Genomic DNA, 18,546 nt, shown 5'->3' with positions numbered 1-18,546 from the left:
CTTGTTCAGAGCCCTCTGTTGCACACTTTACCCTACACATCCACTTCCCTGACTACACGGTAGTTACCAGTGTAAGGCACTGGTCGATTCAGGCGCAGCTGGGAACTTTATGGACAGGACGTTAGCACATAGTTTAGGTTTTACATTGGTTCCCCTATCCATTCCACTCCCCATCAGAGCACTTGACAGTCGACCATTAGGGTCCGCGTTCATTTGGGAAGTTACAGCACCAGTCACTATGGTTACGCATGAGACCCATAGAGATCAAGTCACCTTTTTTATTATTGAGTCTCCTGATTTCCCTGTTGTGTTGGGTCTTCCCTGGTTAGCACTACACAACCCCACCTTTTCATGGCCGCAGAAGGTTCTCACAGGGTGATCGTGAGAGTGTCAGGGTAGGTGTCTAGCTGTTTACGTTGGTGCAACCACGGTGGAAAGACCAGACACTACCTCCGCCGTCCGCATTCCCCCCGAATACCTAGATTTGGCGCACACGTTTTCCAAAACGCAGGCGACCAAATAACCACATCATCGGGCGGGGGATTGCACGATAAACCTCCGGGTAGACGCTGTGCCTCCCAGGAGTCATGTGTATCCCCTGTCGCAGGCTGAAACGGAGGCGATGGAGACATACGTCCTGCACCAGGGGTTCATACGTCCATCCACTTTGCCCGCCTCCTCGAATTTCTTTTTTGTGAAGAAGAAAGACGGAGGTCTGCGCCCTTGCATTGAATACCGAGCACTGAACAAGCGGACAATGTGTTATAGTTATCCTCTACCCCTCATTCCATCTGTAATCGAGTCAATGCATGGGGCGTGCTTCTTCACAAAATCAGATCTCCGGAGTGCGTACAACCTGGTACGTGTCCGAGAGGGTGACGAGTGGAAGACAGCATTCAGCACAACAACGGGACATTACGAATACCTGGTGATGCCGTACGTTTTGATGAATGCTCCATCCATCTTCCAGTCCTTTGTGAATGAGGTGTTTCGGGACATGCTTGGTCGCGGTGTAGTGGTCTACACAGTGGCGGCTCCTGAAAAAATTCTCAGGGGGGGCAATTTTTCTGATGATTTAGGTGACCTACACACATTTTAAAAAAGATATGTCCAGCAACAACATGAAGACAGGGGCAGCATATAAGTCAATACCAGAAGCATTTATTGACTGATCTCAAAAGTGTTGGCTTACCAGGGTTGGTGGAGCCCTCAGTTTCATCTTTGCCTCGCAAAGCTAACTCAAACACTCCGCAAAACTTCACACACTGGATTAGCCGGCTGAGGATGTGGCGGTTCTTGCTAATGTCGTAGTAAATATATTTGTTATAGTGAATATGGAATATGATATGTTGAGTAAAATGTTGTGCTAAGATCTATTTAGGTCAGGAGCTGGTTATAAGTTCTGTTCCTATCCAATAACAATGGACAAAAGGGTCCTATCTTGTCAGCCTTGTCAGCAGGTGGCCAAGGACAACACCCACGCCATAGGCCTCTCAGTTCTTCCAACTCACGAGTTCTTGCTCTGAGGACACACACACACACACAAAACACACACACACACACATCATCACTGTTAAAACACACACACACACACACACACACACACACACATCATCACTGTTAAACACACACACACACACACACACACACACAAAAATCCCCTCTCTTAGGCTGAACATTTGAAGACAGAGAACCCGACTCAGAGCCAATGCAACAGTGACAGTAGCCTGGAGGGGACCTCGCCCAACTCATCAGGACCAATCAGAAGATCAGAACTACTAGATTCAACCTACTTCATTTATTGCATAAAATGTCTGCACACAATGTTTCGGGGCTCTCTTCAGATAATAATAATAATAATAATAATATGCCATTTAGCAGACGCTTTTATCCAAAGCGACTTACAGTCATGCGTGCATACATTTTTGTGTATGGGTGGTCCCGGGGATCGAACCCACTACCTTGGCGTTACAAGCGCCATGCTCTACCAGCTGAGCTACAGAAAGTGGATACTCATGGATGCGCATCGCAATTGTAAAATGTCAACACAATTGGAGACACCACGTCATTTTGGAGACATGTTATTGACAGTAAACTATTGTAGATGCGACTGCTAACTAAATAAAACATTTTAGCTGGCTAGCTAATCATCTTAGCTAAATGTGGGGCAAACAATTCAGTTATTTACCGTTCATTTGAGGGATTGGGGTGAAAGAAATCGAGTTACATAGTGATACTTTACGATATACTGTATTGACAATATCGCAATATTTTAGCGCTAGTTGGCTGTACCTGCACCAAAACACCATTATTGTTCCTTCATAGCTTGTTCTCAATCTTTTCACATTGGGAGCCAATTTGTTTTCAGCACTTTTATTTCCATGACTGATCAAAACTCGTTCTCATGGCTTTCTGATCCCTCTGCAACAGACATATGGTGCGCAATAAAATCACAGTATCGAATCGCAATACGTATAGAATCATGAGACTCGCAATGCTGATGCATATATCTTATCGTGAGGTTCCTGGCAATTCCCAGCCCAAGTTCATTTGCCACAACAAATCTCTTCGCTAGCAAACGCGATGTCTTCTCCAAAACGGCAATGTGTCTCCAGCAATGTTTACTTTTTGACGTTCTATGGCATCTCCACTTTCCAAGCATATATGACCACATGTAATATTTTGGTAAGTGATGCAAATAGTGAACTATGTAGGGCCAGGATGTAAAATATATGTAGCTGCAGCAATTTCTCTTATCTGATATGGTAAGTAATGGGGCTTAATTTATAGCTCCCTAAGAGTTTGACGAACGGGTCCGTGCACGCGATTCCAGATATCTTTACCTCTGAATAAACTGCCTTTATTATACCATATCCACCCTGTCCAAAGTCTCTACTTGGTCTCAGTTCTCCAGTAAACTTGTGATTATCAACACTAACCTCATCGTTGTGGCGGCGGACAGCTAGCCTGTATCCCTCATCAAGTTGAGTGGCAATGTTATTTTTCCGTTCGTACCAATTTTTGGAAAATCCTCGGGTGTAGGACTTTCCGCCTTTAGTAGAAACCTGTTGAATTATTAAATTTGGTCTGGGAGGTCCTAATTGTTTCGTTGCCAATTTATCTTCATTTGTTCGCGAAAAAAAGGAACTTCTTTCAAAGACACAATCCGCTCTTTTCTCAGTTACGTTCATGGTTACGTTACGTTACGTATGACGAAAGCGGCGTAAGTGCAAGCCCTCAGACACCCATAGAGATTGTATTGAAGGCTCTGAAATTTGAAAAAAATAGATTTTACATTAGAGGCTATGAGAGACTTCTGGGCGATTTTCAACCTGACTGAAATCGCCCCAAAAGGGGGGGGAGCCATTTGAAGCACGACTTTAGCCTGATTCGACATTTAGTGGCAGTGTGGCACTGTGGCAGATCAGACGTATAGATTACAACACTGATAACTACTGTTGCCGTGATATAATTGATTAGAAAAAAAATCCCTTCCTTTTCCCGTTTGGCAGTGCGTCGCCCATATCGCCCTATTGAACAGGCCGCCCCTGGGTCTACATCGATGACATTCTGGTGTATTCCGCTACGCATGCAGAGCATGTGTCCCTGGTTCGCAAAGTGCTGTGCCCGACTGTTGGAACTTGACCTTTATGCCAAGGCAGAAAAGTGTCTGTTTTTCCAACAGTCCATCTCCTTCCTCTGATACCGCATTACCACCTCAGGTGTGGAGATGGAGATTGCATTTCAGCCATGCGTAATTGGCCGACTCCAACCACGGTAAAGGAGGTGCAGCGCTTTATTGGCTTTGCCAACTACTATCGGAAGTTTATCCGGGGCTTTGGCAAGGTCACAGCTCCCAACACCTCTCTGTTGAAGGGTGGGCCGTCACGGGCTCCACTGGTCTGCTGAGGCTGACAGGGCCTTCAGTAACCTGAGGGTTCTGTTCACCTCGGCCCCGGTACTGGCCCATCCCGATCGATCACTACCGTTCGTAGTGGAGGTGGATGTGTCAGAGGTAGGGATAGGCGCTGTCCTATCTCAAGACTCGGGCATGCCACCCAAGCTCCACCACTGTGCCTTCTTCTCCAAGAAACTCAGCCCTGCGGAGCAGAACTACGACGTTGGTGATCGGGAGCTGTTGGCTGTTGTCCGAACCCCGACTGTGTGGAGGCACTGGCTCGAGGGGGCGAAACACCCTTTCCTCGTCTGGACGGATCACCGTAACCTGGAGTACATCCGGGCAGCGAGGAGGCTGAACCCTTGCCAGGCCAGGTGGGCCCTATTCTTCACCCGGTTTGATTTTACATTGTCTTACATCCCGGGTACGAAGAACGTGAAGGCAGATGCACTTTCACGGCTGTACGGCACAGAGGAGAGGCCCATAGACAACACCCCCATACGCCCGGCCTCCTGCATTGTGGCGCCGGTAGTGTGGGCGATGGACGCAGACATAGAGCAGGCGTTACGCACAGAGCCATCTCCACCTCAGTGCCCAGCTGGGCTGCAGTACGTGCCGTCTCTTGTCCGTGACCGTCTGATCTATTGGGCACACACATCCCCCTCCTCTGGTCACCCAGGTATCGGCCGTACAGTGCGCTGCCTGACCGGAAAGTACTGGTGGCCTACCTTGGCTAAGGACGTGAGGGTGTATGTCTCCTCCTGCTCAGTGTGAGCCCAGAGTAAGGCACCTAGGCTCCTCCCAGCTGGTAAGTTACAGCCCTTACCAGTTCCACAACGGCCATGGTCCCAACTGTGTATTGACTTTCTCACTGATTTTCCCCTCTCTTTTATTTTTTTATATTTTATTTCACCTTTATTTAACCAGGTAAGCCAGTTGAGAACAAGTTCTCATTTACAACTGCGACCTGGCAAGATAAAGCAAAGCAGTGCGATAAAAACAACAACACAGAGTTACATATGGGGTAAAAAAAACATAAAGTCAAAAAATACAACAGAAAATATATATACAGTGTGTGCAAATGTAGCAAGTTATGGAGGTAAGGCAATAAATAGGCTATAGTGCAAAATAATTACAATTAGTATTAACACTGGAATGCTAGATGTGCAAGAGATTATGTGCAAATAGAGATACTGGGGTGCAAAAGACCAAAATAAATAACAATATAGGGATGAGGTAGTTGGGTGGGCTAATTTCAGATGGGCTGTGTACAGGTGCAGTGATCGGTAAGGTGCTCTGACAACTGATGCTTAAAGTTAGTGAGGGAGATAGGAGTCTTCAGCTTCAGAGATTTTTGCAATTCGTTCCAGTCATTGGCAGCAGAGAACTGGAAGAAATGGCGGCCAAAGGAGGTGTTGGCTTTGGGAATGACCAGTGAGATGACCTGCTGGATTACCTGCTGGAGCGCAGACTACGGGTGGGTGCTGCTATGGTGACCAATGAGCTAAGATAAGGCGGGGTTTTGCCTAGCAGTGATTTATAGATGGCCTGGAGCCAGTGGGTTTGACGACGAACATGTAGTGAGGACCAGCCAACAAGAGCGTACAGGTCACAGTGGTGGGTAGTGTATGGGGCTTTGGAGACAAAACGGATGGCACTGTGATAGACTACATCCAATTTGCTGAGTAGAGTGTTGGAGGCTATTTAGTAAATGACATCGCCGAAGTCAAGGATCGGTAGGATAGTCAGTTTTACGAGGGCATGTTTGGCAGCATGAGTGAAGGAGGCTTTGTTGCGAAATAGGAAGCCGATTCTAGATTTAACTTTGGATTGGAGATTCTTAATGTGAGTCTGGAAGGAGAGTTTACAGTCTAACCAGACACCTAGGTATTTGTAGTTGTCCACATACTCTAGGTCAGACCCATCGAGAGTGGTGATTCTAGTCGGGTGGGCGGGTGCCAGCAGCGTTCGATTGAAGAGCATGCATTTAGTTTTACTAGTGTTTAAGAGCAGTTGGGGGCTACTGAAGGAGTGTTGTATGGCATTGAAGCTCTTTTGCAGGTTTGTTAACACAGTGTCCAATGAAGGGCCAGATGTATACAAAATGGTGTCGTCTGCGTAGAGGTAGATCTGAGAGTCACCAGCAGCAAGAGCGACATCATTGATATACACGGAGAAAAGAGTCGGCCCAAGAATTGAACCCTGTGGCACCCCCATAGAGACTGCCATAGGTCCAGACAACAGGCCCTCCGATTTGACACATTGAACTCTATCTGAGAAGTAGTTGGTAAACCAGGCGAGGCAGTCATTTGAGAAACCAAGGTTATTTAGTCTGCCAATAAGAATGCGGTGGTTGACAGAGAAGAAAGCCTTGGCCAGGTCGATGAAGACGGCTGCACAGTACTTTCAATTATCGATCGCGGTTATAATACCGTTTAGGACCTTGAGCGTGGCTGAAGTGCACCCATGACCAGCTCGGAAACCGGATTGCATAGCGGAGAAGGTACGGTGGGATTCGAAATGGTCGGTGATCTGTTTGTTAACTTGGCTTTCAAATACTTTCGAAAGGCAGGGCAGGATGGATATAGGTCTGTAACAGTTTGGATCTAGAGTGTCACCCCCTTTGAAGAGGGAGATGACCGCGGCAGCTTTCCAATCTCTGGGGATCTCAGACGTTACGAAAGAGAGGTTGAACAGGCTAGTAATAGGGGTTGCGACAATTTCGACGTCTAGTTTTAGAAAGAAAACCCAGAGGTCAGGGTTACCGAGACCCCCAGACGTTCCATGAACGCCTTCCAGACCCTGGATGTAAACTGGGGACCCCGGTCAGACACTATCTCCTCTGGCACCCCGTAGTGCCGGAAGACGTGAGTAAACAGGGCCTCCGCAGTCTACAGGGCCGTGGGGAGACTGGGCAGAGGAAGTAGGCGGCAGGCTTTTGAAAAACGGTCCACAACGATCAGGGTAACACCACCATCCTGGTCGTTGTGGACAGTTTTTCAAAAGCCTGCCGCCTCCTTCCTCTGCCCAGTCTCCCACGGCCCTGCAGACTGCGGAGGCCCTGTTTACCACGTCTTCCGCACTCGGGTGCCAGAGGAGATAGTGTCTGACCGGGGTCCCCAGTTTACATCCAGGGTCTGGAAGGCGTTCATGGAACGTCTGGGGATCTCGGTAACCCTGACCTCTGGGTTTCACCCCGAGAGTAATGGGCAGGTGGAACGGGTGAATCAGGATGTGGGTAGGTTCCTGCGGTCCTACTGCCAGGGCCGGCCGGGGGAGTGGTCGGTGCTCTTGCCATGGGCAGAGTATGCCCAGAACTCTCTCCGCCACTTCTCCACTAACCTATGGCCATTTCAATGTGTTTTAGGTAATCAGCCGGTTCTGGCAACGTGGCATCAGAGCCAGACCGAAGCTCCTGTGGTGGATGACTGGTTTCGGCGAGCGGAGGAGACGTGGAACGCTGCTCACGTCCACCTCCAGCGAGCTGTGCAATGCCAGAAGGCCAACGCTGAGCGCCACCGCAGTGAGGCCCCGGTCTTGGTACCGGGTGATCGGGTCTGGCTCTCGACCCGGAATCTGCCCCTCCGCCTGCCCTGTCGGAAGCTGAGCCCGCAGTTTGTGGGGCCGTTCAAAGTCCTGAGGAGGATTAACGAGGTTATATATAACTTATTACTCCCTCCAGATTACCGTATTAACACCTCGTTCCATGTGTCTCTCCTCAGGCCGGTGGTGGCTGGTCCGCTCCAGGAGTCTGAGGTGCGGGAGGTTCCTCCGCCACCTCTGGACATCGAGGGGGCCTCGGCGTACACCGTCCGTTCCATCCTGGATTCGAGGCGTCAGGTGGGGGGCCTTCAGTACCTCGTGGAGTGGGAGGGGTACGGTCCGGAGGAGCGGTGCTGGGTTCTGGTCAGGGATTTCCTCGATCCCTCCCTATTGCGGGATTTCCACCGTCGCCATCTGGATCGCCCTGCTCCGCGTCCTCCTGGCCATCCCAGAGGCCGGTGTCGGCTCGCCGCTGGAGCTGCGCGTGGTACTGTCACGACTTCCTCCGAAGCTACCTCCTCTCCTTGTTCGGGCAGGCTTTGGCATTCGTCGTCACCGGCTTTCTAGCCATGCTGCTCCTCATCTCATCATTCCATTTGTTTTCTCTTGTTTATTACACACACCTGGTTCATATCCCCTAATCAGTACCTGTATAAGTGTTCCCTCTGCCCCCTTGTCTTTGTGTGTGATTGTTTATTGTGGAGGTTAGAGAAGCTTGGATTTTGTATCGCTGGGATATTTCCCTGTGTGCCTTGTTGTTTTGAGTGTTTTGACGCATTCATGCGTAACTCTGTGTTTTCTGAATAAATCCTGTTATTCTGTGATTTACCCTCCTGCGCCTGACTTCTTCGAAATCACTCATCACAGGTGGCTATTTGAAGAATCTCAAATATAACATATATTTAGATTTGTTGAACAATTTTTTGGTTACTACATGATTCCACATGTGATGTCTTCACTATTATTCTACAATGTAGAAAATAGAAAAAAATAAAGAAAAACCCTTGAATGAGTAGGTGTGTCCAAACTTTTGACCGGTAATGTATATTTAAAAAAATATGGTATAATCTTTGTAAATGATATCATAAATAGGACTGGTGGAGTTGTCACACATTTAGCTAACAAAAATATATGGAAATGTCTGCTCTACCCAAAATTACAACCAACTACTTGCACCATTACCAGAAAAATGGAAGAGACAAGTGGAAGGGGGAGAAAGTAAGGAACTTGTCTATCGGCCTTGCATTAAAGACCAAATTATTTTAAAGAAAATTGTGAAAAATAAAAAAGTATACCAGTTTAATTTAAGGACCAAAAGATTGACAGCTGTGCCATATAGAATAATTGGGAAGAGATTTTCAATGTACCGATTCCATGTTACATGGTTTATGGACTGATAAACAAAACGACGCCGGATTCAAAACTTTGAGTGTTTCCATTTAAATGATTATACAAAATTATTGCAACCAATAGAATGTTATTTATATGGGGATACAACCATCCCAGCTCTGTAGATTTAGCTGCGAAGAGACAGAATCACTTGATCATTTGTTTTGGTACTGTCCATATGTAGCTTGTTTTTGGTAGCAGATTCAAGAAGAATTGCAACATTTACTTGGAGCTAACTCTGCAAATAGCACTACTGGGTGATTTGAAAAGTCATAGTCAATCGATCAATAATATAATAATACTCTTAGCAAAAATGTTTATCTTCTATTTACAATCTGTAGAAACGATCAGAATAGAAAGGTTCAACATCCCAGCACAGTTGAAACATACATGGCAAATAGAAATCAAAACTGGATGGTCTTCAGAGATATATGGGAGGGGTTGAGGGTAGCTGAAGAATGGGACTAAAAACAAACAAAGGATAACTATTGTAAAATATACTGTGTCCATAACATTTATATAGTATGTATAAGCTGGAAGTAGAAGCCTAAGTGTTTTTGTCCATTAGTTTACTCCAATTGGGGGAGGGGTGGTAGGGTCAGGGGAAACAAAACAATATATGGGGGATTGGAAGTGATGCAGACAATTACATTGATGGAAGCCACAATCTATCTGCAATATTAAAGCTGATCTACCCCCTAAAAAACAAAAATATAAAACAATATTTTAAAAGATTGACATTCCCCCCACACACACACACAGAAACAAACATCCACATACAACACATATTAAATGCACCCTAATACACATATAGAAACAGAGTATGTTAATGAGAGAGGGGGCAAGCCTACCTCCAGGTATGGTACAGGTGTAACAGAAGGTAGTGGGTATTCTTTCAGCTGCCTCTCCTCATCCAGAAACTTGCCAGCCTTTCCATTGTGAGCTGGCTGGAAGAGGCCGTAGTTCAGCACGTCCTTCAGGCTCTGGTTCAGAGTACACAGGATACGCTGCTTAGATAACCAGATAGGAGCGTCCACATCGAACTTCATACATTTCTGAAGGGAGAGAGGAGAGAGCAGGGGACAGTTAGAAGTTAGGAGTGGTTAATAATACAGTGTGTGAATACCTAAACAAATGAAAACACACACACTATCCCAATGCAACCCTTACACCACCTTACAGACCGCAGTACAGAGAGAGATAAAGGGAGAGAGGAGAGAGAGAGCGAGAGAGAGGGAGGGACAGCGAGAGAGAGAGAGGGAGAGAGAGAGAGAGAGAGAGAGAGAGAGTGTGAGAGAGAGAGAGAGAGAGAGAGTGAGAGAGAGAGAGAAAGTGATCATGCATGCTTTATAATGAACTAAATAATTCGCACAGTTATCAAATCATTGATAAATTATTTCCTTCCATAGAGAACACTCAAAAGGGTGGTGCTAGAAACCCTTGACCGGATAAGAGCTTGCAGCACTAGACTCAGGAAGTCAGATTAAACTCTGGCATAGACTCTCCCATCTCAGGCCGCATGCTCTCAATGTTAGCTGGAGGTATTGAGGTTAAGTGTCTGGCTCAGGAACAGGACTGAAGCCAGCTGTGCCATACAGTATTCAGAATTTGACCATCAGTGACCATCTGATCAGCAGTCCATCTATTCATGCACACTGTACAGGGTTGATTCCTAATCATACTATAACATTAAAACCGTACATGTTATATACTGCATATAACGTAAAACCTGTTTGTTAAGGGAGACCTACAGTGTTGGTAAAGCACTTCCCTCTAGTTACCACATTGTGGAGTGCTGAGCTATACAGAAAACACAGAGAGAATTCAGAGAGAATGGAGAGAACGGAGAGAAGAGAAGGAGAGAGAGAGCGAGAGAGCGAGAGAGAGATGAAAAGAGATTAGAGATATCAAACTGTTTTCCAGAGGTGGATACACCCCACCAGCGGTAAATCAATCCAATACATCACTGCAACATCAATACACAAGCATCCAACCACAGTACATCTGTTACCTCCTATCATTTATCAAAAAAACTAAAACTAAAATAATAAAAAAAACTCCTATCAATACACCACAACCACAGCCCCATGTCAATACACAAACCTCAACTACAAGACACCTGTATCAAAACCACATAGCAGCAGCATCACCATCCTCCCACTGTTTCTACTCTGCCTTTCACTGTACAATTATACAACACAAAAACACCACAAATATACACACACACACACACACACACACAGAGAGAGACTGTTCTTATCACAAACACGCTCTCATTCCCTCTTCAGGGACTCCTCTTCTGCTATTTGCTTGCTCAGAGAAAATAGTTTGTTTTTCTCCAAACCCTACAAAACTGACATCAAATACAGCTTTGAAACCAGCTCCCTCTTAACTTTGAGAAAGACTGGAGTTAACTTTATTCAACAGGACACAGGGAGAGAAAACATTAACGAGAGATAGGCAGACAGAGATACCAAGAGAGAGAGGAAGAGATTAAGAGAAATGAGGCCACCATGGAGGTTGCTGGGGTTGTTTTCAACACACTGTCGAGACAGGCACCCACACACACATACTCATCAATGCACTCCTATAATTGTCCAAGACAAATTTCCCTAGCTTGAGTACCAGTCTCATTGTCACTCATTTGGTATGACAATTCCACAGGGAGTTGGCAAGAGAGCAGAAACAGACTGGCACCCAGGCAAAAAATGTCCTCGGGGACAATAAAATATATCCTAGGTACGCAAGCACACACGCACACACATACATACACACACACACACACACACACAGCCATGCATTCACACATAAACACACATCCATGCATTCATGCATGTACACGTATGTGTACACACACTCACACACTTGGCCCACCAGTGACCTTTACCACTGCACTATACTCTCTCTGCTCTGACACTTCAGGCCTGCAGATTCACAGAAAACAGAGATGAGTAGTTATGGAACTGAACATCACAAGGTCATCATCTTTGCAACGTTGAGGTGTAAAATAAATGAGAGAGAACACATATGAAGCCAGTAGTTAGAATGTGTTACCACTAACACAGAAGCAGAGACCGAGTGTGAGCCACCAGCAGATACAGATACACCAAGCCTGTCATAAAGAAGTTTAGGGACACAGTGAAGTTGGCTGAGAATAGCTTCTCTCTCCACATCACTAACTTGACCAAAGAGGACCTGGGTTCTTACTACATGTGCTTACTAATGGAGGGAGAGCATTGTTTAGCTGCTCATTCTATATCTGTGGAATCTTCGCACAGAATTTCCTCGCTCAGTGGGAGAGGAAGCTGAGGGACCACTTCTGCATCGACTTCACATTCTACAGAGTGTACTCTTCACTGATGGCCTGTGCTCTGCTGGGGATGGTCTGTGTTGTGATCACTGTGAACCTGAAGACCAAGAGAAGAGACCAGGCTTTCCTGAAGACCAAGAGGATTGCAGCCAAAGTCAGGGGCAGCGGAGTGGAAAGAAGTGAGAAAATGAAGGAGAGAGAAGAGTGAAGGAGAGAGAAGAGTGAAGGAGAGAGGAGAATGAAGGAGAGAGAAGAATGAAGGAGAGAGAAGTGTGAAGGAGAGAATAGTGAAGTAGAGAGAAGAGTGAAGGAGTGAGAAGAATAGAGGAGAGAGAAGAGTTATAGAGAGAGGAGTGTGAAGGAGAGAGAAGAGTGAAGGAGAGAGGAGAATGAAGGAGAGTGAAGAATGAAGGAGGGAGGGAGGAGAGTGAAGGAGAGAGAAGAGTGAAGGAGAGAGGATAATGAAGGATAGAGAAGAATGAAGGAGGGAGGGAGGAGAGTGAAGGAGAGAGAATAGTGAAGGAGAGAGAGGAGTGAAGGAGAGAGGAGAATGAAGGAGAGAAAAGAATGAAGGAGGGAGAGAGGAGAGTGAAGGACAGAGAATGAAGGAGAGAGAAGAGTGAAGGAGAGAGGAGAATGAAGGAGAGAGAAGATTGAAGGAGAGCGAAGAATAAAGGAGAGAGAAGATTGAAAGAGAGAGGAAAGTGAAGGAAAGAGGGGTGAAGGAGACAGGAGAATGAAGGAGAGAGAAGAGTGAAGGAGAGAGAAGAATGAAGGAGAGAGAAGAGTGAAGGAGAGAGGAGAGTAAAGGAGAGAGAAGAATGAAGGCGAGAGAAGAGTGAAGGAGATAGATTAGTGAAGTAGAGAGAAGAGTGAAGGACTGAGAATAATGAAGGAGAGAGAAGAGTTAAAGAGAGAGGAGAGTGAAGGAGAGAGAAGAGTGAAGGAGAGAGGAGAATGAAGGAGAGAGAAGAATGAAGGAGGGAGGGAGGAGAGTGAAGGAGAGAGAAGAGTGAAGGAGAGAGAAGAGTGAAGGAGAGAGGAGAATGAATGAGGGAGAAGAATGAAGGAGGGAGAAGAGTGAAGGAGAGAGGAGTGAAGGAATGAGGAGAATGAAGCAGAGAGAAGAGTGAAGGAGAGTGTAGAGTGAAGGAGAGAGAAGAGTGAAGGAGAGAGGAGAATGAAGGAGAGAGTAGAATGAAGGAGAGAGGAGTGTGTAGGAGAGAGAATAATGAAGGAGAGAGAAGAGTGAAGGAGAGAGGAGTGAAGGAGAGAGGAAAATGAAGGAGAGAGAAGAGTGAAGGAGAGAGGAGAGTGAAGGAGAGAGAAGAATGAAGGAGAGAGAAGAGTTATAGTGAGATGAGAGTGAAGGAGAGAGAATAATGAAGGAGAGAGAAGAATGAAGGAGGGTGGAGAGTGAAGGAGAGAGAAGAGTGAAGGAGAGAGAAGAGTGAAGGAGAGAGAAGAGTGAAGGAAAGAGGAGAGTGAAGGAGAGAGAAGAATGAAGGAGGGAGAAGAGTGAAGGAGAGAGGAGATGAAGGAGAGAGGAGAATGAAGGAGAGAGAAGAATGGAGAGAGAAGAGTGAAGGAGAGAGGAGAGTGAAGTAGAGAGAAGAATGAAGAAGAGAGAAGAGTGAAGGAGAGAGAATAGTGAAGTAGAGAGTAGAGTGAAGGAGCGAGAAGAATGAAGGAGAGAGAAGAGTTATAGAGAGAGGAGAGTGAATGAGAGAGGAGTGAAGGAGAGAGGAGAATGAAGGAGAGAGAATAATGAATGAGGGAGAAGAATGAAGGAGAGAGAAGAGTGAAGGAGAGAGGAGAATAAAGGAGAGAGAAGAGTGAAGGAGAGAGAAGAATGAAGGAGAGAGGAGAGTGAAGGAGAATTGAGTGAAGGAGAGAGGAGAATGAAGGAGAGAGAAGAGTGAAGGAGAGAGAAGAATGGAGAGAGAAGAGTGAAGGAGAGAGGAGAGTGAAGGAGAGAGAAGAATGAAGAAGAGAGAAGAGTGAAGGAGAGAGAATAGTGAAGTAGGGAGAAGAGTGAAGGAGTGAGAAGAATGAAGGAGAGAGAAGAGTTATAGAGAGAGGAGAGTGAAGGAGAGAGAAGAATGAAGGAGAGAGAAGAGTGAAGGAGAGAGAAGAGTGAAGGGGAGTGTAGAGTGAAGGAGAGAGAAGAGTGAAGGAGTGAGGAGAGTGAAGGAGATAGAAGAATGAAGGAGAGAGAAGAGTGAAGGAGAGAGAAGAATGAAGGAGAGAGAAGAATGAAGGAGAGAGAAGAGTGAAGGAGAGTGTAGAGTGAAGGAGAGAGAAGAGTGAAGGAGAGAGGAGAATGAAGGAGAGAGAAGAATGAAGGAGAGAGGAGAGTGAAGTAGAGTGAATAGTGAAGGAGAGAGGAGAATGACGGAGAGAGAAGAATGAAGGAGAGAGAAGAGTGAAGGAGAGAGAAGAGGAAGAAGAGAGGAAAATGAAGGAGAGAGAAGAGTGAAGTAGAGATAAGAATGAAGAAGAGAGAAGAATGAAGGACAGAGAAGAATGAAGGAGAGAGAAGAGTTATAGAGAGAGGAGAGTGAAGGAGAGAGAAGAATGAAGGAGAGAGAAGAGTGAAGGAGAGAGGAGAGTGAAGGGGAGTGTAGAGTGAAGGAGAGAGAAGAGTGAAGGAGTGAGGAGAGTGAAGGAGATAGAAGAATGAAGGAGAGAGAAGAGTGAAGGAGAGAGAAGAATGAAGGAGAGAGAAGAATGAAGGAGAGAGGAGAGTGAAGTAGAGAGAATAGTGAAGGAGTGAGGAGAATGAAGGAGAGAGGAGAGTGAAGGAGAATTGAGTGAAGGAGAGAGGAGAATGAAGAGAGAGAGAAGAGGAAGGAGAGAGAAGAATGGAGAGAGAAGAGTGAAGGAGAGAGGAGAGTAGAAGGAGAGAGAAGAATGAAGAAGAGAGAAGAGTGAAGGAGAGAGAATAGTGAAGTAGGGAGAAGAGTGAAGGAGTGAGAAGAATGAAGGAGAGAGAAGAGTTATAGAGAGAGGAGAGTGAAGGAGAGAGAAGAATGAAGGAGAGAGAAGAGTGAAGGAGAGAGGAGAGTGAAGGGGAGTGTAGAGTGAAGGAGAGAGAAGAGTGAAGGAGTGAGGAGAGTGAAGGAGATAGAAGAATGAAGGAGAGAGAAGAGTGAAGGAGAGAGAAGAATGAAGGAGAGAGAAGAATGAAGGAGAGAGAAGAGTGAAGGAGAGTGTAGAGTGAAGGAGAGAGAAGAGTGAAGGAGAGAGGAGAATAAAGGAGAGAGAAGAGTGAAGGAGAGAGAAGAATGAAGGAGAGAGGAGAGTGAAGGAGAATTGAGTGAAGGAGAGAGGAGAATGAAGGAGAGAGAAGAGTGAAGGAGAGAGAAGAATGGAGAGAGAAGAGTGAAGGAGAGAGGAGAGTGAAGGAGAGAGAATAATGAAGAAGAGAGAAGAGTGAAGGAGAGAGAATAGTGAAGTAGGGAGAAGAGTGAAGGAGTGAGAAGAATGAAGGAGAGAGAAGAGTTATAGAGAGAGGAGAGTGAAGGAGAGAGAAGAATGAAGGAGAGAGAAGAGTGAAGGAGAGAGGAGAGTGAAGGGGAGTGTAGAGTGAAGGAGAGAGAAGAGTGAAGGAGTTAGGAGAGTGAAGGAGATAGAAGAATGAAGGAGAGAGAAGAGTGAAGGAGAGAGAAGAATGAAGGAGAGAGAAGAATGAAGGAGAGAGAAGAGTGAAGGAGAGTGTAGAGTGAAGGAGAGAGAAGAGTGAAGGAGAGAGGAGAATGAAGGAGAGAGAAGAATGAAGGAGAGAGGAGAGTGAAGTAGAGAGAAGAATGAAGAAGAGAGAAGAGTGAAGGAGAGAGAATAGTGAAGTAGAGAGTAGAGTGAAGGAGCGAGAAGAATGAAGGAGAGAGAAGAGTTATAGAGAGAGGAGAGTGAATGAGAGAGGAGTGAAGGAGAGAGGAGAATGAAGGAGAGAGAATAATGAATGAGGGAGAAGAATGAAGGAGAGAGAAGAGTGAAGGAGAGAGGAGAATAAAGGAGAGAGAAGAGTGAAGGAGAGAGAAGAATGAAGGAGAGAGGAGAGTGAAGGAGAATTGAGTGAAGGAGAGAGGAGAATGAAGGAGAGAGAAGAGTGAAGGAGAGAGAAGAATGGAGAGAGAAGAGTGAAGGAGAGAGGAGAGTGAAGGAGAGAGAAGAATGAAGAAGAGAGAAGAGTGAAGGAGAGAGAATAGTGAAGTAGGGAGAAGAGTGAAGGAGTGAGAAGAATGAAGGAGAGAGAAGAGTTATAGAGAGAGGAGAGTGAAGGAGAGAGAAGAATGAAGGAGAGAGAAGAGTGAAGGAGAGAGAAGAGTGAAGGGGAGTGTAGAGTGAAGGAGAGAGAAGAGTGAAGGAGTTAGGAGAGTGAAGGAGATAGAAGAATGAAGGAGAGAGAAGAGTGAAGGAGAGAGAAGAATGAAGGAGAGAGAAGAATGAAGGAGAGAGAAGAGTGAAGGAGAGTGTAGAGTGAAGGAGAGAGAAGAGTGAAGGAGAGAGGAGAATGAAGGAGAGAGAAGAATGAAGGAGAGAGGAGAGTGAAGTAGAGTGAATAGTGAAGGAGAGAGGAGAATGACGGAGAGAGAAGAATGAAGGAGAGAGAAGAGTGAAGGAGAGAGAAGAGTGAAGAAGAGAGGAAAATGAAGGAGAGAGAAGAGTGAAGTAGAGATAAGAATGAAGAAGAGAGAAGAATGAAGGACAGAGAAGAATGAAGGAGAGAGAAGAGTTATAGAGAGAGGAGAGTGAAGGAGAGAGAAGAATGAAGGAGAGAGAAGAGTGAAGGAGAGAGGAGAGTGAAGGGGAGTGTAGAGTGAAGGAGAGAGAAGAGTGAAGGAGTGAGGAGAGTGAAGGAGATAGAAGAATGAAGGAGAGAGAAGAGTGAAGGAGAGAGAAGAATGAAGGAGAGAGAAGAATGAAGGAGAGAGGAGAGTGAAGTAGAGAGAATAGTGAAGGAGTGAGGAGAATGAAGGAGAGAGGAGAGTGAAGGAGAATTGAGTGAAGGAGAGAGGAGAATGAAGGAGAGAGAAGAGTGAAGGAGAGAGAAGAATGGAGAGAGAAGAGTGAAGGAGAGAGGAGAGTGAAGGAGAGAGAAGAATGAAGAAGAGAGAAGAGTGAAGGAGAGAGAATAGTGAAGTAGGGAGAAGAGTGAAGGAGTGAGAAGAATGAAGGAGAGAGAAGAGTTATAGAGAGAGGAGAGTGAAGGAGAGAGAAGAATGAAGGAGAGAGAAGAGTGAAGGAGAGAGGAGAGTGAAGGGGAGTGTAGAGTGAAGGAGAGAGAAGAGTGAAGGAGTGAGGAGAGTGAAGGAGATAGAAGAATGAAGGAGAGAGAAGAGTGAAGGAGAGAGAAGAATGAAGGAGAGAGAAGAATGAAGGAGAGAGAAGAGTGAAGGAGAGTGTAGAGTGAAGGAGAGAGAAGAGTGAAGGAGAGAGGAGAATAAAGGAGAGAGAAGAGTGAAGGAGAGAGAAGAATGAAGGAGAGAGGAGAGTGAAGGAGAATTGAGTGAAGGAGAGAGGAGAATGAAGGAGAGAGAAGAGTGAAGGAGAGAGAAGAATGGAGAGAGAAGAGTGAAGGAGAGAGGAGAGTGAAGGAGAGAGAATAATGAAGAAGAGAGAAGAGTGAAGGAGAGAGAATAGTGAAGTAGGGAGAAGAGTGAAGGAGTGAGAAGAATGAAGGAGAGAGAAGAGTTATAGAGAGAGGAGAGTGAAGGAGAGAGAAGAATGAAGGAGAGAGAAGAGTGAAGGAGAGAGGAGAGTGAAGGGGAGTGTAGAGTGAAGGAGAGAGAAGAGTGAAGGAGTTAGGAGAGTGAAGGAGATAGAAGAATGAAGGAGAGAGAAGAGTGAAGGAGAGAGAAGAATGAAGGAGAGAGAAGAATGAAGGAGAGAGAAGAGTGAAGGAGAGTGTAGAGTGAAGGAGAGAGAAGAGTGAAGGAGAGAGGAGAATGAAGGAGAGAGAAGAATGAAGGAGAGAGGAGAGTGAAGTAGAGAGAAGAATGAAGAAGAGAGAAGAGTGAAGGAGAGAGAATAGTGAAGTAGAGAGTAGAGTGAAGGAGCGAGAAGAATGAAGGAGAGAGAAGAGTTATAGAGAGAGGAGAGTGAATGAGAGAGGAGTGAAGGAGAGAGGAGAATGAAGGAGAGAGAATAATGAATGAGGGAGAAGAATGAAGGAGAGAGAAGAGTGAAGGAGAGAGGAGAATAAAGGAGAGAGAAGAGTGAAGGAGAGAGAAGAATGAAGGAGAGAGGAGAGTGAAGGAGAATTGAGTGAAGGAGAGAGGAGAATGAAGGAGAGAGAAGAGTGAAGGAGAGAGAAGAATGGAGAGAGAAGAGTGAAGGAGAGAGGAGAGTGAAGGAGAGAGAAGAATGAAGAAGAGAGAAGAGTGAAGGAGAGAGAATAGTG

General features: G+C 45.9%; 1 protein-coding gene across 1 annotated transcript in view; it reads right to left on the bottom strand.

Moving 5' to 3' along the window:
• LOC121531184 (SH3 and multiple ankyrin repeat domains protein 3-like) overlaps nucleotides 1-18,546 on the bottom strand; it is an 82,052-nt gene that overhangs the window by 13,978 nt on the left and 49,528 nt on the right. Inside the window, exon 2 of the mRNA XM_041836451.2 lies at nucleotides 9,682-9,885. Within this exon, the coding sequence (XP_041692385.1) occupies nucleotides 9,682-9,885 (204 nt within the window). The remainder of the gene's footprint in view (nucleotides 1-9,681; nucleotides 9,886-18,546) is intronic.

This window comes from Coregonus clupeaformis, chromosome 19, assembly GCF_020615455.1.
Source record: "Coregonus clupeaformis isolate EN_2021a chromosome 19, ASM2061545v1, whole genome shotgun sequence".
Classification (NCBI taxonomy): Eukaryota; Metazoa; Chordata; class Actinopteri; order Salmoniformes; family Salmonidae; genus Coregonus; species Coregonus clupeaformis.
This window is presented reverse-complemented; position numbering and strand designations above follow the sequence as displayed.